General features: G+C 44.0%; 1 protein-coding gene across 3 annotated transcripts in view; it reads left to right on the forward strand.

Annotated features, from left to right (window-relative positions):
• BCAR3 (BCAR3 adaptor protein, NSP family member) overlaps nt 1–20,257 on the forward strand; it is a 254,471-nt gene that overhangs the window by 150,471 nt on the left and 83,743 nt on the right. The window contains exon 1 of one of the 3 annotated variants that reach the window (XM_081226560.1): nt 7,916–8,142. The exons of the other annotated variants lie outside the window; for them this stretch is intronic. Coding sequence (XP_081082686.1) covers nt 8,114–8,142 — 29 coding nt within the window. The 5' untranslated portion in view covers nt 7,916–8,113. Of the gene's footprint in view, nt 1–7,915; nt 8,143–20,257 lie in introns of those variants that run through there. 3 annotated transcript variants of the gene reach the window in all.

The following is a 20,257-nucleotide window of genomic DNA, read 5'->3' on the forward strand; positions in this document are numbered from 1 at the left end:
CCTGGCTTCCTGTGGCCACTTTTTTTTTTTTGCGGTTCGCGGGCCTCTCACTGTTGTGGCGTCTCCCGATGTGGAGCACAGGCTCCGGACGCGCAGGCTCAGCGGCCATGGCTCACGGGCCCAGCCGCTCCACGGCATGTGGGATCTTCCCGGACCGGGGCACGAACCTGTGTCCCCTGCATCAGCAGGCGGACTCTCAACCACTGCGCCACCAGGGAAGCCCGCCACTTTTTATTCGTTAAGTTAAACTCTATATTGAGCTAGGTATCCATGACGTACCACATAGAGACGGTTCACAAACTCATTCCCTGAAGTTCTAAGGTCTAGGCTGCGTGTCTGCTCTTACCAGGGGAAACTCCCAGGGGCCGAGGGTGGTAACGGAGCCACCTTTTCTAGCTTGAGGATGTTCTCGATAAACACCCAAGGCCCAAGCTGTCAACCTGCCAGCAGTTCAAAGCTTTTTAATTTGAAAACTGACTTGGACATAGATCAGACCTCAGTAAAAGATCTTATCGGAGGTGGACACAAGTCATGAGTTTCAAGTCCAGGCTGTGGAAGACTTAACAAGCACTGCTGGTTTAGGTTTGTTTCTGATTCAGAATTATGTTCGTCCAAATTCACATCTTTTTTCCTTAACTTAAAATATCTTATTGTTGAAGGTCAGTGCAGAGTAACAAATGCACATCCTTCCAAATGAGGCTGAGTGAGAAGGTGAGTGGCTCTGTGTCAAAGGATCATAAAGTCTTCTTCCCCTGCTCCGCAGTCTTGTTAATGTGTTTTATTTATCTGGCACATTTAAAAAAATATCCTGAGGTGTTCCCAGTTTTGAGGAGTTCAAAGTACCATGTATTCTTTTTTTTTTTAAATCCTTTTAAGTATTCCTAATAAGATTATGAGCTGCCTCACTTATTCTTTGGAACAATCCACAGTGTCAACAAGTAACATTTGTGAATGTGAAAAGCAGGGGACAAGATATCTGAATGAGAACCTGAGGCTCTAGAGCGGAGAGTGTGACTAAGGTGCTGGACAGAACTACTGTGAGAGAGAAACAGCATTTCTATTCCTAACTCAGCTCTGACAGCCCAGTGGAGCTGTGAAAACACCAACCACCCACCACCCGAGCTCACTCACCACTGGAAGCTGGGAGCCGTATGTGTTTTAAAGTTAAGAATTTCGGATCCCTGAGTCTAGGGACCTAAGACTAGTTAGGTCTTTAACAACACTATTGATTTTTAAAAAAATTCATTCATTCATTCATTTTTGGATGCGTTGGGTCTTCGTTGCTGTGCACGGGCTTTCTCTAGTCGCGGCAAGCGGGGGCTACTCTTCGTTGCGGTGCGTGGGCTTCCCATTGTGGTGGCTTCTCATTGCAGAACACAGGCTCTAGGTGTGACGGCTTCAGTAGTTGTGGCACATGGGCTCAGTAGTTGTGGCACATGGGCTCAGTAGTTGTGGCACACGGGCTTAGTTGCTCCATGGCATGTGGGATCTTCCCAGACCAGGACTCGAACCCATGTCCCCTGCATTGGCAGGTGGATTCTTAACCACTGTGCCACCAGGGAATTCCCAAGATTATTGGTTTTTTCTTTCTTTTTCTTTTTTTCTTTTTTTTGGGGGGCTTGTTTCAGGTAAACTCTTTTGGCCTTACTTGTTTCTTTTCATAGTGCATTCAGGGGTTAACTTCAGCTAAGAGTGACTTGCCCAGACGTCAAGTCTGCAAGCCTTCCATTCCATCACATTTGGTGTTGGCATGATGATGGTGGAGCCATCTTGGAGGGCCCCACCCACTCTTCATGTGGACCCACCTACACTCAGAGGGAAGCCCTTCAGATGGCACCTCCTTGTCTTGTGAAATACTCTAAGTTGCAAGTTCGCTCTTTTCCCAACAAACATGTTTGCCTTGTTAGTCATTAAAAAGTCACCTTTATTATGATTGAATATTAATTGAATACCCAACCTGTGGGAGGCCCCAGGCAAAGCAGAGGAAGTCTCCCCTTTGACCTAAAAATTTGCATTATTAAGCTGTCATATAAACATATGTCATATCCACATGAATTATTACCTCTTAACATTTTATACTTTTAAAATATCTTAAAGGATATGTTCATTAATTGTCTTGTTTGAACATCATAACCTGTGTGAGGGACAGCAGATTTCATCGTTAGGAGCAGCAGCATGTTGTCATCATTACAGTTGAGAAAATGGTTCAGGGATATTGAAGCACCTAAGATTAGACCCTGGTGGGTAACTGAGCTGGGATTAGGACCCGGAAACTACTGTAGGGACTTCCCCAGACACTGCGCTCTAGAACCTCCCAAGAAGGCTGGCCCTGCCGTGGGCATCCTCTGAGCTATATTCTTGCATGGAAAGCTTCAGTCCCCGGGGTCTGACTGCAGCATCTCAGACACACCCCCTTGAGGAGGATAGAGCCTTGGCTGCCAAGAGCAGGCAGAAGGCAGGCCTGGAAGGGGAGTTGGTCTCCTCATTCTGAGACCTGTATATCTCTTGGCTTTGTTGTTGTCTTGGCTGCCCTTGGATGTACTTGTGGTTTTGAAAGGTAGCCAAAGCAAGAAGCCCGGCGCTCTTCAACGTGCTGCTTGATGTCACAGAAGGAGCCTTTGTTCTGCAAGCAGAGCAAGGCTTCTCTGAGAGGTCTGCAGATGGGATTTCCTCTTGACATTAGCATTGTTTGGCTGGTGTCCCTTTGATTCATCTATCTTCAAGGATGAATTTTTTTTTTTTTTTGCTGTACGCGGGCCTCTCACTGTTGTGGCCTCTCCCGTTGCGGAGCACAGGCTCCGGACGCCCAGGCTCAGTGGCCGTGGCTCACGGGCCCAGCCGCTCCATGGCATGTGGGATCTTCCCGGACCGGGGCACGAACCCGTGTCCCCTGCATCGGCAGGCGGACTCTCAACCACTGCGCCACCAGGGAAGCCCAAGGATGAATTTTTATTTCAATCTGGGACCTTCCTTGGGCTGAGAGGGGACCAGTTCCTGTTGTGAGAAGTCTGTGTTGCCAGGATAGCTGAAGGATCAGCACTTGGAGTCCACTGTGGGTCCTTTTCCTGCCTGTGGGTACGTGGAGGCACGCATTCCTGGGAACAGCTGCTGAGAGCCTTCTGCCCCTTGTGCTGTGGGAGCATGTGGCTGGACAATGTGGTGTTTCATTAATTTGCATGAGTGGAGCTGACTGACTAGTCACAAGTGTTTTAACTGATGGGGGCCAGAAAGTCTGCAGAATTATCCCAAGTTAAAATCTGGTATCCTTTCCTAGGCAGTAAGTAACCTACCATGTCACGGTGTCAGCTCTTCAAAGTTAAAGAAAAAGTGTAAGGCACAGGATCTGTGCAGACCCTTCTCTAAACACTGTTTTAAAGACCTAACTCTGGGCTGTGTTGGTGCCCCCATATGAAAAATTGTTTCTTGTGTTCCTCGTCAGAACCACGAAGTTCTATAACTATTGCTTTCTCCTTAGCAAAGCAAGATGTTCCCCCAGACATGCAAATAAATCACCCTTTAGCTCAAAGGTAATCAGAAGGATCTGCAGTGTGAAGGTCCACACACAAACATCTGCACATTATTTATACATGGGCATGTCTACTCTCTGCAAATTGGAAGCTTTTTGTGCACAGAGGAAAAGTTGGGTTTAGAGTTAAAAAAAATTATTTAATAGACTAATAGATTCTATTTAATAGAAGGTACATTTATTGAGTTAGCAGAATGACCGTGGCTTAACAGCCAAGAATGTCTCCAGAAAGTAATAGCCCATGCATTGAATTTTTATTTTTAAATTTTCAAGTTGAGTTTTACTAACATTTTGAAACGCCCCTTGGTGTTTGAGCGCAGCTGTTGTGGATGGGTTAGTGAATTCCGAGGAATGGTGCACGTCCAGGCTCCGGTGGCCCCTGGTGTGCTGAGGCCAGGAGCAGCTGGGTCAGAGGTGAGCTCAGCCCTGCTGGGCATCTTGTACCGGCCCAGGGTTGGGGGAACCCAGAGAATAGGAAATGCCTGCAGGTCCACCAGCTGCCTGACAGTCGTCCTAAATCCTCTACTGGCAGGGATGATTTCAGCCCTAAAGGCTGGGGTCTGTGCATTCTCAGCTGTTCTGGGAAAAAACGAAAGGACATTTTTTTTTAACTGATTGCAAACCGCACCCAAGAGAATGATCAGAGAATTACACAAAGCTGTCCTTGTTGAGTGGAGCTGTTCAATATCTTCTCTTTCCCCCAACCCGTCACACCCCACCCCAACTGACTTGCTTTAAATCCTTTTTTTTCTGGCCCCCTGCATGCTGTTTGAGAAAAGTCAGGTTTTTTCAGTCTTCTGAGAGTCACAAACTGTGTGTTTTTCACGCCCCTCAGTATAGGTTAAAGCATATTGTAAACAGAAGACGCTATGCAGTTACAGACTACTCATGTTTTTATCACATGTGGATTTGGGAGCCATCCCAGCCTGGCCAGAGATGGGAGCTGGAGAAGTTGTAGTTACTCTCGTTGATTGGAAGGAGATGCCTTCATGGGGCCTGGACTGGAGCCACAGGAGTGATAAGCCCTCAGGCCATGGCCACCCTGCTGTTCACAGCTTTGTAATGCTGTCACCACCCAGTCTGTCTCTAAGAGACTAGCTGCAGGATTGCATGCAGAATTTCAAGCTCTCTCTCCTTTGAGGCCCCAAACACAAGCGCTGAGGGTATTCCTGTTTACAGATTGTGCTGTTACTGACAAATTACAGAAGGCTGAGAAACCTTCCATGTTGACCCAGCCTTTATGCAGCGGACTGTCCGTGGCTCCAGAATCACTTGCAAACATAGTAAGAGGTAAGAGGTGAGAACACGAGTCACATAACTGAGAGGTCTCAGTTCAGATGCCTGTTTATCCACTACTAGGTGTGTGAACTAGGGCAAGTTCTAAACTGTACAATGAGGGTGAAAATAATCCCCTCTGAGGAGTGCTGTGAAGATTCACTGGTCACTAAACATGAAGGCTCCACTGAATGTCAGCACTCCGACTTTCACTCTTGAGCCTGGTACTGCCATCTGGGGGTCTGGGTGGAGCAGGTCACGTCATTGCTCTCAGCTTCCACCTGATCATAGCTGTTTATTCTTCTCCTGCCAACTCTGCTGTGTGACGCCTGACCCTGAAGGCCATTGGTACTTTTGCTGGGACGTTGATTTAGCCCTGGACATCAAAGAAAGCTGCTAGCGACCTTGATGCTGATTCCAGCAACCAGACTGGTAGCTTTGTGACCTTATGTAAGTTCCTTCACCTTTCTGAATCTCCACGTCCTCAAAGGGTGGCTTGGGCGGTCAAATACAATCCCAAGTGAGGGCACGTAGCCCAGGACCCGGCATGAAGCAGGGGCTCAGTTGTTGGTTTCCGCCCTTCCTTCCTCCTGGGAGGCTCTTAATCCTCGTGTGTAACCTGAGATCACGTTCCATGCCTGCGGCTAATGGGGGAGAAAGTTTCCCACGTGTTGACGAGTCTGGCTGGAATCCCTCTACCTGGGTCTGCTCTGAGCTGCCCTACAGCAGTGCACCTTGGCCACCGCTCATGCTTACAGGTGCACAGAAACATCGGGTGCACAGAAAGATCACACCATTGTGCTAAGACACAGAACAGAGCCTCCCTTTGGTGGACTGGCCCAGCCCTCGTCTGATTGTCTGATTGTAGTACTTAATGTCAGTGTCTTCACTGTTTACTCTTTGATGAATATTTATTGAGCTTAGTTAGTGCCAGGTATTGTGCTAGGTACCAGGTACCCAGTGGAGAATAAAATAGATGTGGGCCCTGTCCTTAGGGAGTGCCCAGTTTAGGGGGCATGCAGACAAATGCATCAACAGATGCATAACTGCAGAATGAGGAGGTGCAAGGAAGGTCACATCAGAGAGCCCTGAGTTCCTTGGACTGGGAGGAGGGAATGGCTCTCTGCGGGAGGGAACATTTGAAGATTTAATATAAAAAGAGAATGTAAAATACTTCATTAATATTTTTATGTTACTATGTATTGATAATTTTGAAATATTAGGTTAAAAGATTATTAAAAATAGGTGCTTCTGTTTCTCTTCAACTGGCGACTAGAAAAGTTTAAATTACATGTTTTCACATTGCATTTCTATTGGACAGTACCGGTCTAGGAGTTTAGATTTTCTCCATAGGGCCAAGGGAAGCCTTTAAAGGGTTTTAAGTGAGGGAATAGCATGGTCTGGTACAGTTTTAGAAGATTCAGTGGAGAAGTGATTGATGGAAGAGGAGCTGGAGGGAGGGCAGGAGGCGATTGAAGCACTACGGGAAGCAGTGGGGTCTGCTCTGGGATAACAGTGGAGGAGATGAAGGTGGGAGGTTTCAAGATCTGTTTTGTAGGTAGAATCTACCGGACGTACCGAGGGGTAGGTGGACTGGGATGACGGAGAGGGGCAGTCAAGTATGGCTCAGGTAGCTGGGGGTGGGGGTGGGGACCATTTACGGAGATGGAGAAGATTGGAGAGAGCAGGGCTTCGTTTGGTTGTTGGGCGGCTTTTTCCTGGGAGGAGCAGGTGACCGTAGATAGCAGAGAATCAAGACGTCTGTTTTGCGTGTGCTAAGTCTGAGATGTGTGTGTGTCTGAGTGGAGGTGTTAATTATAATACCAGTTGGTATTATGAGCCTGGAGCTGTGGAGAGAGGTCTGGGCTAAAAGTTATAAAGTTAGGAGTCTGCATAGAAATGATATTAAAGCCGGAAATGGATGCCATAGGCAAAGGAGAGAGCTGTGTAAAGCATAAAGGGAAAGGCCCCTAGGACCCGGCCCTGAGGAATCCTGGCACAGACTGTTCTGGGGAGCCAGCAGAGGAGGCTGAGCATTTGGTGGGGAGCAGAGAAATGAGGTGGGAGTCACACGGGGTTGGTGTTCAAAGGAAGGTGGGTTTTTTTTAAGATGAGAGACAAAATTCAATAGGAAAATATCTAATCTTTTAAGCATGTAATAAAACAAAGCACATTTTTCATTACCTGATTCTTTTTTAAAAACGTTTTTGATTTGATTAAAGCAGACACGTCCCTGGGGCCGCCCTCCCTGTGGGCCTGTGTCAGCAGCAAGGTGATTAAGCCCGCAGTTCCTTCCCGGATGGGTCTACACGTTCCCTGACAGCTCTGTGGGCAGAGGAGGTACATGGATGACTGTGGTTGGCATTCAGGCTTGTGCCTGAGGGGTGAGGGCTGCTTTTCCAAGGTGCCTGCCCTGGAAAATGGGCCTAGGGTGTATGATCCTGTATATGTTTGGTTGAGTGAAACCTTTCCTTGCAGGGGCTCTGAGGACATTCGCTCAAAACCATAGCACTTGTATTCTGCCTTTGAGTTAGTTGAGAAGAAACCTTTACAAACACACTCCTTTAGAAGGGGATGAGGAATGGTTGGGGGCAGGGTGGATGGGGCGGGTGGGAGTGGAGGAAGGGCAGATAGATACCAGCCAAACAAAGCATCTGCTTTTATCAGAAGTGCTGTGTTTGGGCTTAGCCAACCCGAAGCCTGATGATTCACTGATTCCAGACCCTCTGTGCCTGCCAAGAGACATAGTGGCCTTGATACGGCTTTTCTTGTTGTTACTCTATTCAGTTTGACTGACTGCCGCCAAGTTAAGATTTCAACAGTGGCTTTTAACTTAATGCTGTCCTAGAATTCTGCCGAGCACAAGTTAACCCATGACCGCGTCAAATCTTCATCAACCAGTACCACTTTGTATTAGCCTTGGATTCCTGTAGAGACTCACCACAGTGTAATACGTAGGATATTTAAATGGTGCTGTTTTAACATGATTAGGGAATCTGCCTGAGGAGGCGGTTTAATTGCCATTCTTTTAGAATATGTCATGAACACATTCATCAGGCATGGCTGTATTTTCAGATGAGATAGAAACTGACTCATAGAAGCAGGAACTGGCTGCTGAAGTGAAAGAAGCAGGAGTCTGAGAAGCAACCAGGCCTTGGGATCTCTGGTAGCCAGGGAGAGAATCGTGTCCTCATCCACAGTCTACCCTGGGCTGTAGGAGGAAAGATTCCCCAGGTTGAGGGAAATAATAAAAAGGATCTCATGGTCTGAGGCTCTGAAAGGGAAACGCATTTCAGGACAAGTGACAACAACATGCTGCCCACAGTTCAAAGGAGGAAAAGGTATGTGACCATCCAGGGAGCTCTCTTATTTAAGGATGTGTAGGAAGAACTGTCTCCAGCCTGGACTGATCCATTTACAGGATCCCCCCAGTGTGGTCTGATGAGCCAGGGCTGATCTGATGAATTCATTCACAAGTATGGTGAGCATCTGTGTGACAGGCTTTATGCTAGAGATTCAAAGACAGTCCAGGGCTTTTGCCCAGTTGAGGAGCTCATGGCCCAGGGAGAAGGGAATGTGGGTTTGGAACCATTTGAGCTTGCCTGCACCTGTTCTCTCTCTTTGCTGCTGACCTAACTTCCCATCCACAGTGTAGCTAGCCTTCTGTATCACTCCACTAGCTTGATAAGCAATTCTGCTTTTCTTGACCTCTGACCCCAACATCTTTCCAGGTATCTGTTACTTTTTCTCCTTGACCAGGTGATTGCAGACTGTGCTTTCTAGGTAACCCTTCCCTCAGGGCATGCCTCGTCTGGGCCACCACTTCCTCTGTGCTGTTCTGGCCTTGGCCCCAGACTTAGGAAAGGTTGGGCCATGCAACCGAGGCCCATATCAGAGGGTGGCTTCTGGGCTGTGCAAGGACCAGAGTGCGGCGTGAGCAGAGGATTGTGAAAAATGCTACAGGTAACAAAAAGGGCTTTCAAAAATTATGTTTGGAATAATAAAACCAAAGAGGGGGGGACGTGAGAGAAACCAAACTGCTGAGCTTCTGTGTGGCTTGCATTTTTTCTGCCACGGAAATGACTTCTCTGATTGGAAAGGGTAGGATAGAGGTGAAGGAAGAGAGTAGACGAGGCCATGACAAGAGGCTGTGATGCCCCCAAATGAGGTGAAGCCCCAAGGCCCAAGAAGACAGAGGGAGCTTGAGGCTGAGACCATCAAACCAGCACACAACGTTGGAGAAATGTTGGCATCACCAAGAGCGACAGGAAAGATGCAGATAGATAAGTATTTAAATTTCAAAAACGGAACTAGGGAGATAAAATGAATCTATAAAATGGTAAGATTGACATCCTTCTCAGGAAATATTCTAAAAAGGATTATTAGGACAATGATTTTTGAATACTTGGTGAAGGAAGCAACAGCCATTAGTAATTAGCAGGGCTTTGCCAAAAGCAAGTCAGACTAGATTAACTTTCCTTCCTGGAGTTACTTTGTTGGTAGATTAGAGGAATGTTGAGAAAGTGTGTATGCAAATGTCAGTCATCGGTGATATCCTTAGGGTGAGAGAGATTCGGGCCAGATGATGGTACAGAAAGCTCGCTGTGGGCTGTGTCCGTAGCCCCTTTCTAGCCAACTTTAAAATATCTTTTAGACAGTGGTACTGACATAAAGATCATATTGGTGGATGGTATGAATCTTGGAGAAATAACTAATGTCAAAGTGACAGAAGTAAGATCCAAAAAAGATCTTGGCGTTTTGAAACAACAGACCAAACCTACCTAGAAGGGCTATGGGGAGAGACAAAGACTTGCACTAGAGTCCAAAAAACAAAGTAAAAGTAAGGGGTTCGGCTTAATAGCCAGATGTGAAAAAAATATTTCAGGATTTAGGTAACTGCAGCCTCAGAATGAGTCAGCAGCATATTATGGTTGTCAAAAAAGCTAATGTGATTTTAGAAGCATTAATTGAAGTTTAATAAGCAGACCAAGGGAAGTGGTCACACTTGGCTATGCAGATCCCATCTAGTGAATGTTTTTTAGGTCTAAGCAACAGAAATGGAAGGTGAATTCCCCCACTACAGAGCAGTGAGCTTCTGTCTAGACCACTCATCTGCTCTAAAGCAGATCTGTTGGCTTAATCATTAAGGAATACCCCTTAGGTTCTTTGTATTAGTGAAAAGGAACTCCTCATGTCATGTGTTAACCCTGGGAGGAGAATAGAAAATAAGCACCAACCTTAATCCTGTCAACTGCTAGGGAGCCTCCTTTAACAAATAAGAAATATGTCTTGAGATGTGGGAGAGTAAATCTCATATTTACTTTGCAAGGTGATGAAACAAAATATATTCTCTTAAGTGCACATCTAGAAATGTTATAGTTCTCTGTTTTTAAAGCTACAACCCAGAAAAGGGAACCCTCTTGCACTGTTGGTGGGAATGTAAATTGATACAGCCACTATGAAGAACAGTATGGAGGTTCCTTAAAAAACTAAAAATAGAATTACCATATGACCCAGCAATCCCACTACTGGGCATATACCTAGAAAAAACCATAATTCAAAAAGACACATGCACCCCAATGTTCATTGCAGCACTATTTACAATAGCCAGGTCATGGAAACAACCTAAATGCCCATCGACAGACAAATGGATAAAGAAGATGTGGTACATGTATACAGTGGAATATTACTCAGCCATAAAAAGGAACGAAATTGGGTCATTTGTAGAGATGTGGATGGACCTAGAGACTGTCATACAGAGTGCAGTAAGTCAGAAAGAGAAAAACAAATATCGTATATTAACACATATATGTGGAATCTAGAAGAATGGTACAGATGAACCGGTTTGCAAGGCAGAAATAGAGTTACAGATGTAGACAACAAATGTATGGACACCATGGGGGGAAGTGGCAGGTGGCAGGTGGTGGTGTGATGAATTGGGAGATTGGGATTGACATGTATACACTAATATGTATAAAAAAAGATCACTAATAAGAACCTGCTGTATAAAAAATAAATAAATAAAATTCAAGAAAAAAGCTACATCCCTTTTTCAAAGGCACAATCATATGCATATTTTATTATATTTTATAATTAATTCCAGAATTGGCTTTTTGGGGTGATTTCTCTTTTTTCCCCCTTGGGCGGCTTTTTTTTTTTTTTACTCGAAGTAGACTTGATTTAAATGTTGACAGACTACATCCCTTTTTTAATTTTCAAAGCAATGCACATAATATACCCCCACCTAGAGTGAGAAAGTAACTATTGAGACTTTAATGTGATTTCCAGTATCAGCAGAGAAACTGTCCATCTAACTACACACTAGCTCATATTTTTCCAAGTGATATCATATCTCTACCCACCAGGCCAACCCTGTTTTAACCATCTATTTCTTCATTTTCCCATAAACAGCTGGAAATGGCCCTGTAGTACACTCTCTGTCCTCTTGGTTATCTCCCTGATTAACCTCCTCCCTGGCATTTCAAATGTGTCCAGAGAGCTTCATTTTCAGCTGAAGCAGCTAGCCTCTCAAGACCACTTTGAAAACATCTAGTCTCAGTGGGGCTGGGGAGCCAGGCGCTGCCCTGACAGCAGTGACCTTCCATTGCTGAGGGAGTTCTGTGAGGCCATCATGGCTTAGTCACAGGCCTGTGGCTAACTTATCTCCTTCATGTGGAGGCCCATCAGTCCAAGAACAACATTTCTCTCTTGTTCCTTCTGTCTCTCTCTCCAGTGTTATTCTTCCCTTGGTGAACCCATGGAGTGTGGTGGATGGGAGGGGTTAGATTCTAGATCTTCTGTGTGTGCGCACACACACACACACCCATACTTGTTCATTCATTCAAACCAACATTGATTGAGCAACTATGCTCTGGGGATAGAGGTGAATAAAATAAAATATGGTCCCTATTCTCAGTGAGATCATAGTCCAGTAAGGGAGATAGACAGGAGTACACATGCCATATTGAATTATAATTATTTGTTATAATAAGGTTTCATAATGCATAGAAAATAAGTGCTGAGGAGATGTATTAATTCTGTGGGTTGGTGCTGGGGAGGGAGGAAAGCAGGGAAAAGAGTGGTCAGAGAAGATGGGAATGAATAGGCAGACGATGGGGACTCTAGGCTTCTTGGTTCAGGGAATTCCAAATAGTTTGGATTTGTTGGAATGAAAGGAGCAAGGTGAGGAGATGAGGCTGGTGAGATGGGCAAGGCCTTCAAACTCCAGATATCGTCTAATAAAATTTAAAATGAGAATGCTGGACTCTCCCACGTGTTAATCTTACCTAAAAGAACATGTGGTCTAGTCAGGAATATCGTCCGGTGGAAGCAAAATCTTAGTAGATTTAAAGCCTGTCGCTGTCTCTTCCTTGCCCCGTCGCTCCATCCCCACATCTCCTCAAGATGTTGAGTTGTTAATTGAGCTTCATGCTGGAGGACAAAGGGTGACTGACAGCTCTAGGTGCCAAGGCCATATCCACATGCAAAGAGGGTGAGGTTGCCAATGGAGGGCGAACTTTCTCCTGGTCATTGGGTTCACCCTTCCTGATCGTTGATGTGCCCTGGTATATGGGTTGGTTAAAAATGGTGAACCAGGGCTTCCCTGGTGGCGCAGTGGGCTTCCCTGGTGGCGCAGTGGTTGAGAGTCCGCCTGCTGATGCAGGGGACACGGGTTCGTGCCCCGGTCTGGGAAGATACCACATGCCACAGAGTGGCTGGGCCCGTGAGCCATGGCCGCTGGGCCTGTGCATCCGGAGCCTGTGCTCCGCAACGGGAGAGGCCACAACAGTGACAGGCCCACGTACCGCAAAAAGAAAAAAAAAAAAAGATGAACCAGCAGACCCCTAGGCTGCAGTTTTGGTCTTCCTTGGCCCTACTAGTACATGTAAACAAAGAGACAGCCTGCTGGTCACACCCATCTTAAGTCTTTTTGTGCTGCGTTTCAGTTGAATGTTCTAGGAATGAGTTCATTTGTGATGAATGAACACCCATAAGCAAGACCTCCATCCCAGACACATAAGCCTTCTAGTCCCTGACCTGAGTTAAGTTTTAAGCTGAAGATTGTTGCACAGTGCTTTCATATCCAGGAACCCTGTTCTACTTAGCAGCTTTGCGTAGATTCTCTGTGTGTTCTACAGTCATCGTTTGTGAATCATGACAGTTTTGTTCTCCCTTTTCCAATTCTTATACCTTTTATTTCTTTTGTTTATGTAACCGCACTGACTAGGACCTCCAGGACAGTGGTGCTCAGAAGCAGTAATTGTGGACATCCTTGTCTTGTTTCTGATTGATTGATTGATTTTATCAATGATTCTCATACTTCACCATTAAGAATGAGGTTTTTCATAGGTACACTTGTCCTTTTTTATTTCTAGTTTGTGAAGTTAGCTTTTTCCCTGCTGAGATCATGAAAAGATGATGATATTTTTAAAAATCCTTCCCCCCGCCATCAGTTAGCAGCCCAAAATGATTTTTCTCCTTTAATCCTTTAATGTTAATGTGGTGAATAGATTTTCTCATGTTAAACTGACCCTATATTCCTGGAGTCAACCCAGTTTGATTATGATGTATTTTTGTACATTCTTGGATTAGGTTCGTCAATATTTTGTTTAGGATTTTTTTCATATCTATTCATGTGTGAGATTAGCCTAGGCTACCTTTTCTTTTATTGACCTGGTGTGCTTTTGATATCAAAGTTATAGTATCCTTTTTTTCAAGTCTCTCATTTTCAAAGTAATAAGTTCCGAAGTTTGGCAGAACTTCCTGGTTAGAAATAACATCCAGGTCTGTAGATATTGAACAACTGATTCAAGTTTTTAATCATTATAGGACTCTTCAGATTTTCTGTTTGAGTCTATGTTAGTATTATTTTTCCAGGAATTTGTTTTTCCTAAGCTTTCAAATTTATTGGCATAAGATGTTCATAGTATTCTCTTACAGGGCTCTCTTGTTATCTATGATTATGCTCCCACTTCATTTCTCTATTGTTTTGTGCCTTCTCTCATTTTCCCCCTGGATTATATCTGTCAGAGGTTTATTTTACTAGGCTTCTGAAGAACCGGGCTTCATTTGTTGCTCCCTTACTGTATCATTTTTTTAAAAATTTAATTTCTGCTCTTTTTATCTTTAGTCTTTTTAAAATGTTTGTTCTGTTCTCTTAAGCTGGACACTTATTTAATTTCAGTCTTTTCTAAAAGTAAGCATTTAAGTCTCTACGTTTCCTCCAAAATACCACTTTAACTGTATCCTACAGGTACTATATCCTACATTCTGAAAATCTGTCTTGTGAGTTTAATCTGGTCAACAGTTACCGTGTTTGGTGATACATTTGGGTTTATAGCTGCCTCTTATTCTGTATGTCTGTACTGTTTGTACATTTTTTTTAACCTATGGGGTTTTTTTAATTCCCTTATTTTAAATTGTCTTTTAAAAAATACTCTATTCCTATTCACTTAGTGGTTATTTAAAAATACTTTTATATGACTTTAAACAACATGATAGAGTGAAACAATACCTCTCCTTTTTCCTGAGCAATGCAGGACTTAGAACATAAGCTTTGGGTACCTTCTACTTGGCTTATACGTCAATGTTGCCTTGTGTTTTAGTTTGTCTTTTTAAATTGTGGTAAAATACACGTACCATAAAACTTACCATCTTAGCCATTTTTAAGTGCACAGTTCAGTAATGTTAAGTACATTCACATTGTTGCACAACCAGTCTCCAGAACTCTTTTCATCTTTATTTACTTATTTATTTATTTATTTATTTATTTATTTTAAAATAAATGTATTCATTTATTTATTTTTGGCTGTGTTGGGTCTTTGTTGCTGCACACGGGCTTTCTCTAGTTGCTGCGAGCGGGGGCTACTCTTTGTTGTGGTGCACGGGCTTCTCATTGCAGTGGCTTCTCTTGTTGCGGAGCACAGGTTCTAGGCGCGCAGGCTTCAGTAGTTGTGGCTCGCAGCCTCAGTAGTTGTGGCACATGGGCTCAGTAGTTGTGGCACGCGGGCTCAGTAGTTGTGGCTCGCGGGCTGTAGAGCACAGGCTCAATAGTTGTGGCGCACGGGACTAGTTGCTCCACGGCATGTGGGATATTCCTGGACCAGGGCTCGAACCTGTGTCCCCTGCATTGGCAGGCCGATTCGTAAGCACTGAGCCACCAGGGAAGTCCTATTTTATTTATTTTTATTGGAGTATAATTGCTTTACAATGTTGTGTTAGTTTCTGCTGTACAATGAAGTGTATCAGCTATATGTATACATATATGCCCTCCCTCTTGGACCTCCCTCCCACCCTCCCATCCCACCCATCTAGGTCATCACAGAGCACCGAGCTCAGCTCCCTGTGCTATACAGCAGGTTCCCACTAGCCATCTATCTATTTTACACATGGTAGTGTATTTATGTCAAACCTAATCTCCTAATTCATCCTCCTAATTCACCCTCCTCTTCACCCCATGTCCCCACGTCTGTTCTCTGCATCTGTGTCTCTATTCCTGCGCAGCAAATAGGTTCATCTGTACCATTTTTCAAGATTCCACTTATATGCATTAATATATTTCCTTTTCTTTTTCTGACTTACTTCGCTCTGTGTGACAGACCTGAAACTCTGCACCCATTAAACAATAACTCCCCATTCTCTCTTCCCCCACCCCTGGCAACCACCATTATACTTTCTGTCTCTATGATTTTGACTATTCTGGGTATCTTATGTAAGTGAAATCATAGTTATTTGACTTTTTATGACTGGCTTATTTCACTTAGCATAATGTCCTCAGGGTTCTTCCATATTGTAGCATGTGTCAGAATTTTCTTCCTTTTTAAGGCCAAATAATATTCCATGGTATATATACCACATTGTGTATATACCACATCTTGTTTATCCATTTATCTACTGATGGACACTTGGATTACTTCCACCTTTTGGCTTCTGTGAATAATGCTGCTATGAACATGTGTGCACAAATATCTCTTCAAAATCTTGCTTTCTGTTTTTGGGGATATATGTTCAGAAGGCAAATTGCTGGATCATGTAGTAATTCTACTTTTAATTTTTTGAAGAACCACCATACTGTCATTAGATATTTGTCTTATTTTGCACTGTCAGTGCTGGTTTAGAGTTGCCTACGTGTTTACCAGTTCTTCGTGCATCATTCAGTTTTAGATCTTAAGCTTTCCTTCTGGCATCCTTTTCCTGCTTCCTGAAGGGTATTTTCTATTTTCATTTGTCTCGAATTGTCTTTATTCACCCTTGTTCTAGGTAGTTTGCTGGGCAAGAAATTTTGTGCTCCTCACTTTCCCTTTTGACTGATGAAAATCTGCTGTCAGTCTAATTGTCTTCGATCTCAGGGAAGCCTTTCTTTGCTCTTCTGCTGCTTTTAAGATCTTCTCTTTGTTTTGGGTGGTCTGTAGTTTCATTACAATGTGTTTATTTTTGTTTACACTGCTTAGGACTCATGGGATGCCTGAATCTGATAATTAGTATCTTTCATTAATTTTGAAGATTTCCCATCATTATTTCTTTGACTATTGCTTTTTGCCTTTCTCTCAATTCTCTCCTTCTAGAGTTCTGGTTAATTAAGCCTTCTCATTCTACCTTCAATGTCTCTTTTATATTATTCTTCACCTTTTCTCTCTGAGCTGTGTTTTGTATAATCTCTTTATATATTTGTTTTAATTCATAAATGTTTTCTCCAGTCATGTCTAAGTTTAGAAGGTTATCTTTATGTTTCTTTATATCTAGATATTTTGATCAATTAGCTTTTTATTTCTAGAAGTTATAGTAGATTATTTTTATGTCTGCCTGTTTCTTCTTAGGTCACTTTTTTATTCCATCTTTTAAAAAAAATGATCGTACATCATTATTTTATAGCTTATATCTGAAATTCCAATATCTGAAGTCTTTGGGGATCTCAGTCTATTGTCATTTCTGCTAACTTTCAGTCATTGGGGCTTGTTTTCTCATGTATATGGTTATTTTTGAAAGGGAATTTTTGTATTTAACCAAACTTGTGGATATCCTGAGTAGCTTTCTGTTGCAGATCTAGTTTTCCTCCAGAAAGGATTTACATTGTTTCCTTACTAATGGTGCCACCAACCCAGACACTTTAATTTTTTTTCAGTTTTGGATTCTCTGTCAAAGCAGGTCATATAAATATGAATCCCAAAGGCCTACTTGTGGTTACAGATTCTTAGGGGAGACTATTATTATTTTTTTCCATCAGAATCTGTGGTGGAGACAGTAGCTCTCCTTGGTTCCCTTTGCTAGAGCTTGTTTTTTATTTCGTGTTGTGTTGTGTTTAGCACATTCCTTCTGTAGTGGGTGGTGTAGTCCCATTCTGATGGTTCAGGTGGGCATCATGTGGGGCTTTGGGGTTAGCTGCTCACTCTTATGAACCCAGGGCTTAGCCTCCCTGCTTCCCTCCTTACCTTTTTGTTGCTGTTGTTCACGTGTTGTGTTCTTGATTTGTTCTGTTTCTGTATCTGTTTTGTATGTGTCTGTGTTTCCTGAGACTTTCCCTTTCTTGTGACTTCAACATGTATTTGGAAATACATCTGTAATTTGATTATCATTTAATTTTGAGAATATCTGGTCTACCAGATTTAGCAAAGGGAGGTCCCATCATAGAAATTTCTAATTTTCTGAGGCCTTATTTGGATTATATAGATATAAGGGTGATTAATTGTGGTTTATATTTTCATTTGTGCATTTTTATCCTTGTTTATTTATTAATTGGCTGCTGTGTGACAAATACTTTTGTACATACTTTTGTACGTGCTTGTTCACATGGGTGAGCAAGACAGAGGTAGCTGCTGACCTCACGGAGCTTACAGTCCTGCGGAAAAGACATAAGCAAGCGGTGGCAACTGAGGTGGGGGTGATGGAGAAGACCAAAGGGTTATATAAAATCGGGCACTCTTGTCTAGCTTCTGCACAGCTAATTTGCTTTGCTGTTCTCTGGCTTTCCTTCATGAGTTAACTATTTTTGCTGGTGTGAAGGGATCCCTTAAATGTTATATTTCATCATACTTTAAGGGAAAGATTTATGTGTTCATAATTTGAGGGATGTGAAAGACTCTCCTGAAAGTAACTTATTTATCTGTCGAGAAGAAAGGAAAACTTATTTGAGACATTCAGTAGCTAAATGGCAGCAATCGTGCGGACTGCTAACTGTGGAAAATGGATGGTAATGAGGTAAATTCTTATTAATTCAGAACCTGGTAGTCTAGTTAGTACAGTATGGTGCTTGAGGCAGAGGTGTTTGCTAATTGATTCTTAACAAATGTATGGAGTCCCTGCCAAGGGCTAGGCACCATCTACCCAGTTCCCTTAGAAAGAACTCAGTGAGTGTCCTTACCTCTTTCTTCCCTTTCACCCACCAAATCCTGCCATTTACCAAGGTCTATCTATTCACAGTTCTAAGTCTCTCAAGTCTGTACACCATCCCCCCACTCCCTCTATCGCTCTAATCCAGGCCTCGTCGTCTCTTACCCAGACCCCTTTAGTATCCTCTCCTTTAGTCTTCCTGACTCCACTTTGCCCCCCACTAATCTGTTTTCCACACTGCTGCAGGGGGAATTTTCTAAAACACAAATCTCTGGTTATTCTCCAGCTTAAGAGCCTTGAACAAATCCCACTGCTTTCAAGATAAAGTCTAAATGTGTTTACGTGGCATCCAAGCCCCTTGTGATCTGGCTCTGCCTCTTCTTCATCCTGGTCTCCCAACCCCCACCAGTCCTGCTGCTTCCCCCAGCCCTGTGCTTCCGTTAGTTGTTCTTTTCTTCATTAATTCAGCAAGTGGTTTCTGAGCAACTGCTATGTGCAAAGTACTGGGGACACCAAGGTACACAAAGCAGAGAAAGCCCCACTCTTGCAGGATTATATTCTGGGGAACAGACAGACCATGAGCAAATAAACATTTCATATAATATCAGATAATATGGGAAAAGATGAAGCCAGAAAAGGGGATACAGGGTGGTGGTGCTCATTTAGATAGGATGGTTAAGGGAGCGATCTTTGAGAGAGACCTGAGAGCTGTGAGGAGTGAGCCTTCGAGTATATCTGGGGAGACTATTCCAAGCAAAGGAACAGTAAATGCCAAGCCACAGCAGCAGGAGCCGGCTTGATGTGTTTGAGCAACAGAAAGAAAAGTCAGTAGGGCTTGGATGGAATAGACAAGCATATTAGTGTATTTTTGCTGAGTAACAACACCACAAACTTGGTGACTTAACACCTGTTTGTTACCTCACAGTTTCTGTAGAGCAGAAGTCCCTCATGGCTCAACTGGGTTCTCAGCTCAGGGTCTCACTCAAGGTGTCAGCGGCTGCATTCTCACCTGAGGCTCTGGGGGAGAATTTGCTTCCATGCTCATTCAGGTCGTCGGCAGAATTCAATTCCTTGCAGTTGTAGGAGTGAGGTCTCCATCTCCTGGCCATCTGCCAGGGGCAGCTCCCATCTCCTGGAGGTTCTGTGTCTTGGGCCTCGTCACAGACCCTCTCATAACATCACACTGGCAACAGGGTCCCTCATGTCAAATTCCCCTCCCTCTTCAAGTCAGGTCCCCTCAGATAATTACCTTAATGTCAGCTGACTTGCGATGTTAATAACATCTGCAAAATCCCTTCACAGCAGTACCTAGATTGGTGTTTGACTGACTCACCAAGGGACAGGAACCTTGGGAGGGGGCATCTTTGAAATTCTGCCTAACACAATGAGGTTGGAGAGCTGGCTGGGGTCACGCCAAGCAGGGCATTGAAGGCCACGGTGGGGACCTCAGGGTTTTGTTCTGACTGGATGGGAGCTGTTAGAGGATTTTGAGCAGGGGAGTGGTCTGAGTAAAGATCACTCTGGCTGCTATCGTGGAGATTGTGGAGATGGAGTAGAATTGGGGAGGGTAATGCAGGGGTCCAGGGGAGAGATGATGGTGGCCTGGGCCAGCGGGGAATTAACTCTGCAACGCTGTGGTTCCTCAGATGTACCATATTGTCACGTGCTTCTCTCATTGCCATGGCATGTCTCATCACCACCTACCCCACAGCTTCTTCATTGGGACAAGTCCCTACTCAGCCCTCAAACCTCCCACTTACACCCTCTCACTACCTTGAATTGTGCTGGATCAGTTGATCTGTGTTCCCCACTTGCCTGCAACCTCTCTAAATGCAGGGCCTTTGTCTTTGGTTCTTGTATTTCTGTTGTCTGGCCAACTGCATAGCATATTGTAGATGCTTGATAATGTTTGTGGGATGAATGCAAGAACTGTGGGACATACTGGGCATGAAGCAGACACATCACTACTCTTGGGTTGCTCACCTTGTAGAGGGAGAGACCATATATAAATAAATAAACATACACACAGTGAACATGCATGGAAACACCATGCCACCTGCACAGAGGAAGTGTGCCAGCTCTGCACATCACTGTTGTGCGTGGAGTTTAAGGGGAGCCTCAGTCTGGAAT

Source organism: Mesoplodon bidens, assembly GCF_964165515.1.
Source record: "Mesoplodon bidens genome assembly, chromosome: 2".
Taxonomy (NCBI): Eukaryota; Metazoa; Chordata; class Mammalia; order Artiodactyla; family Ziphiidae; genus Mesoplodon; species Mesoplodon bidens.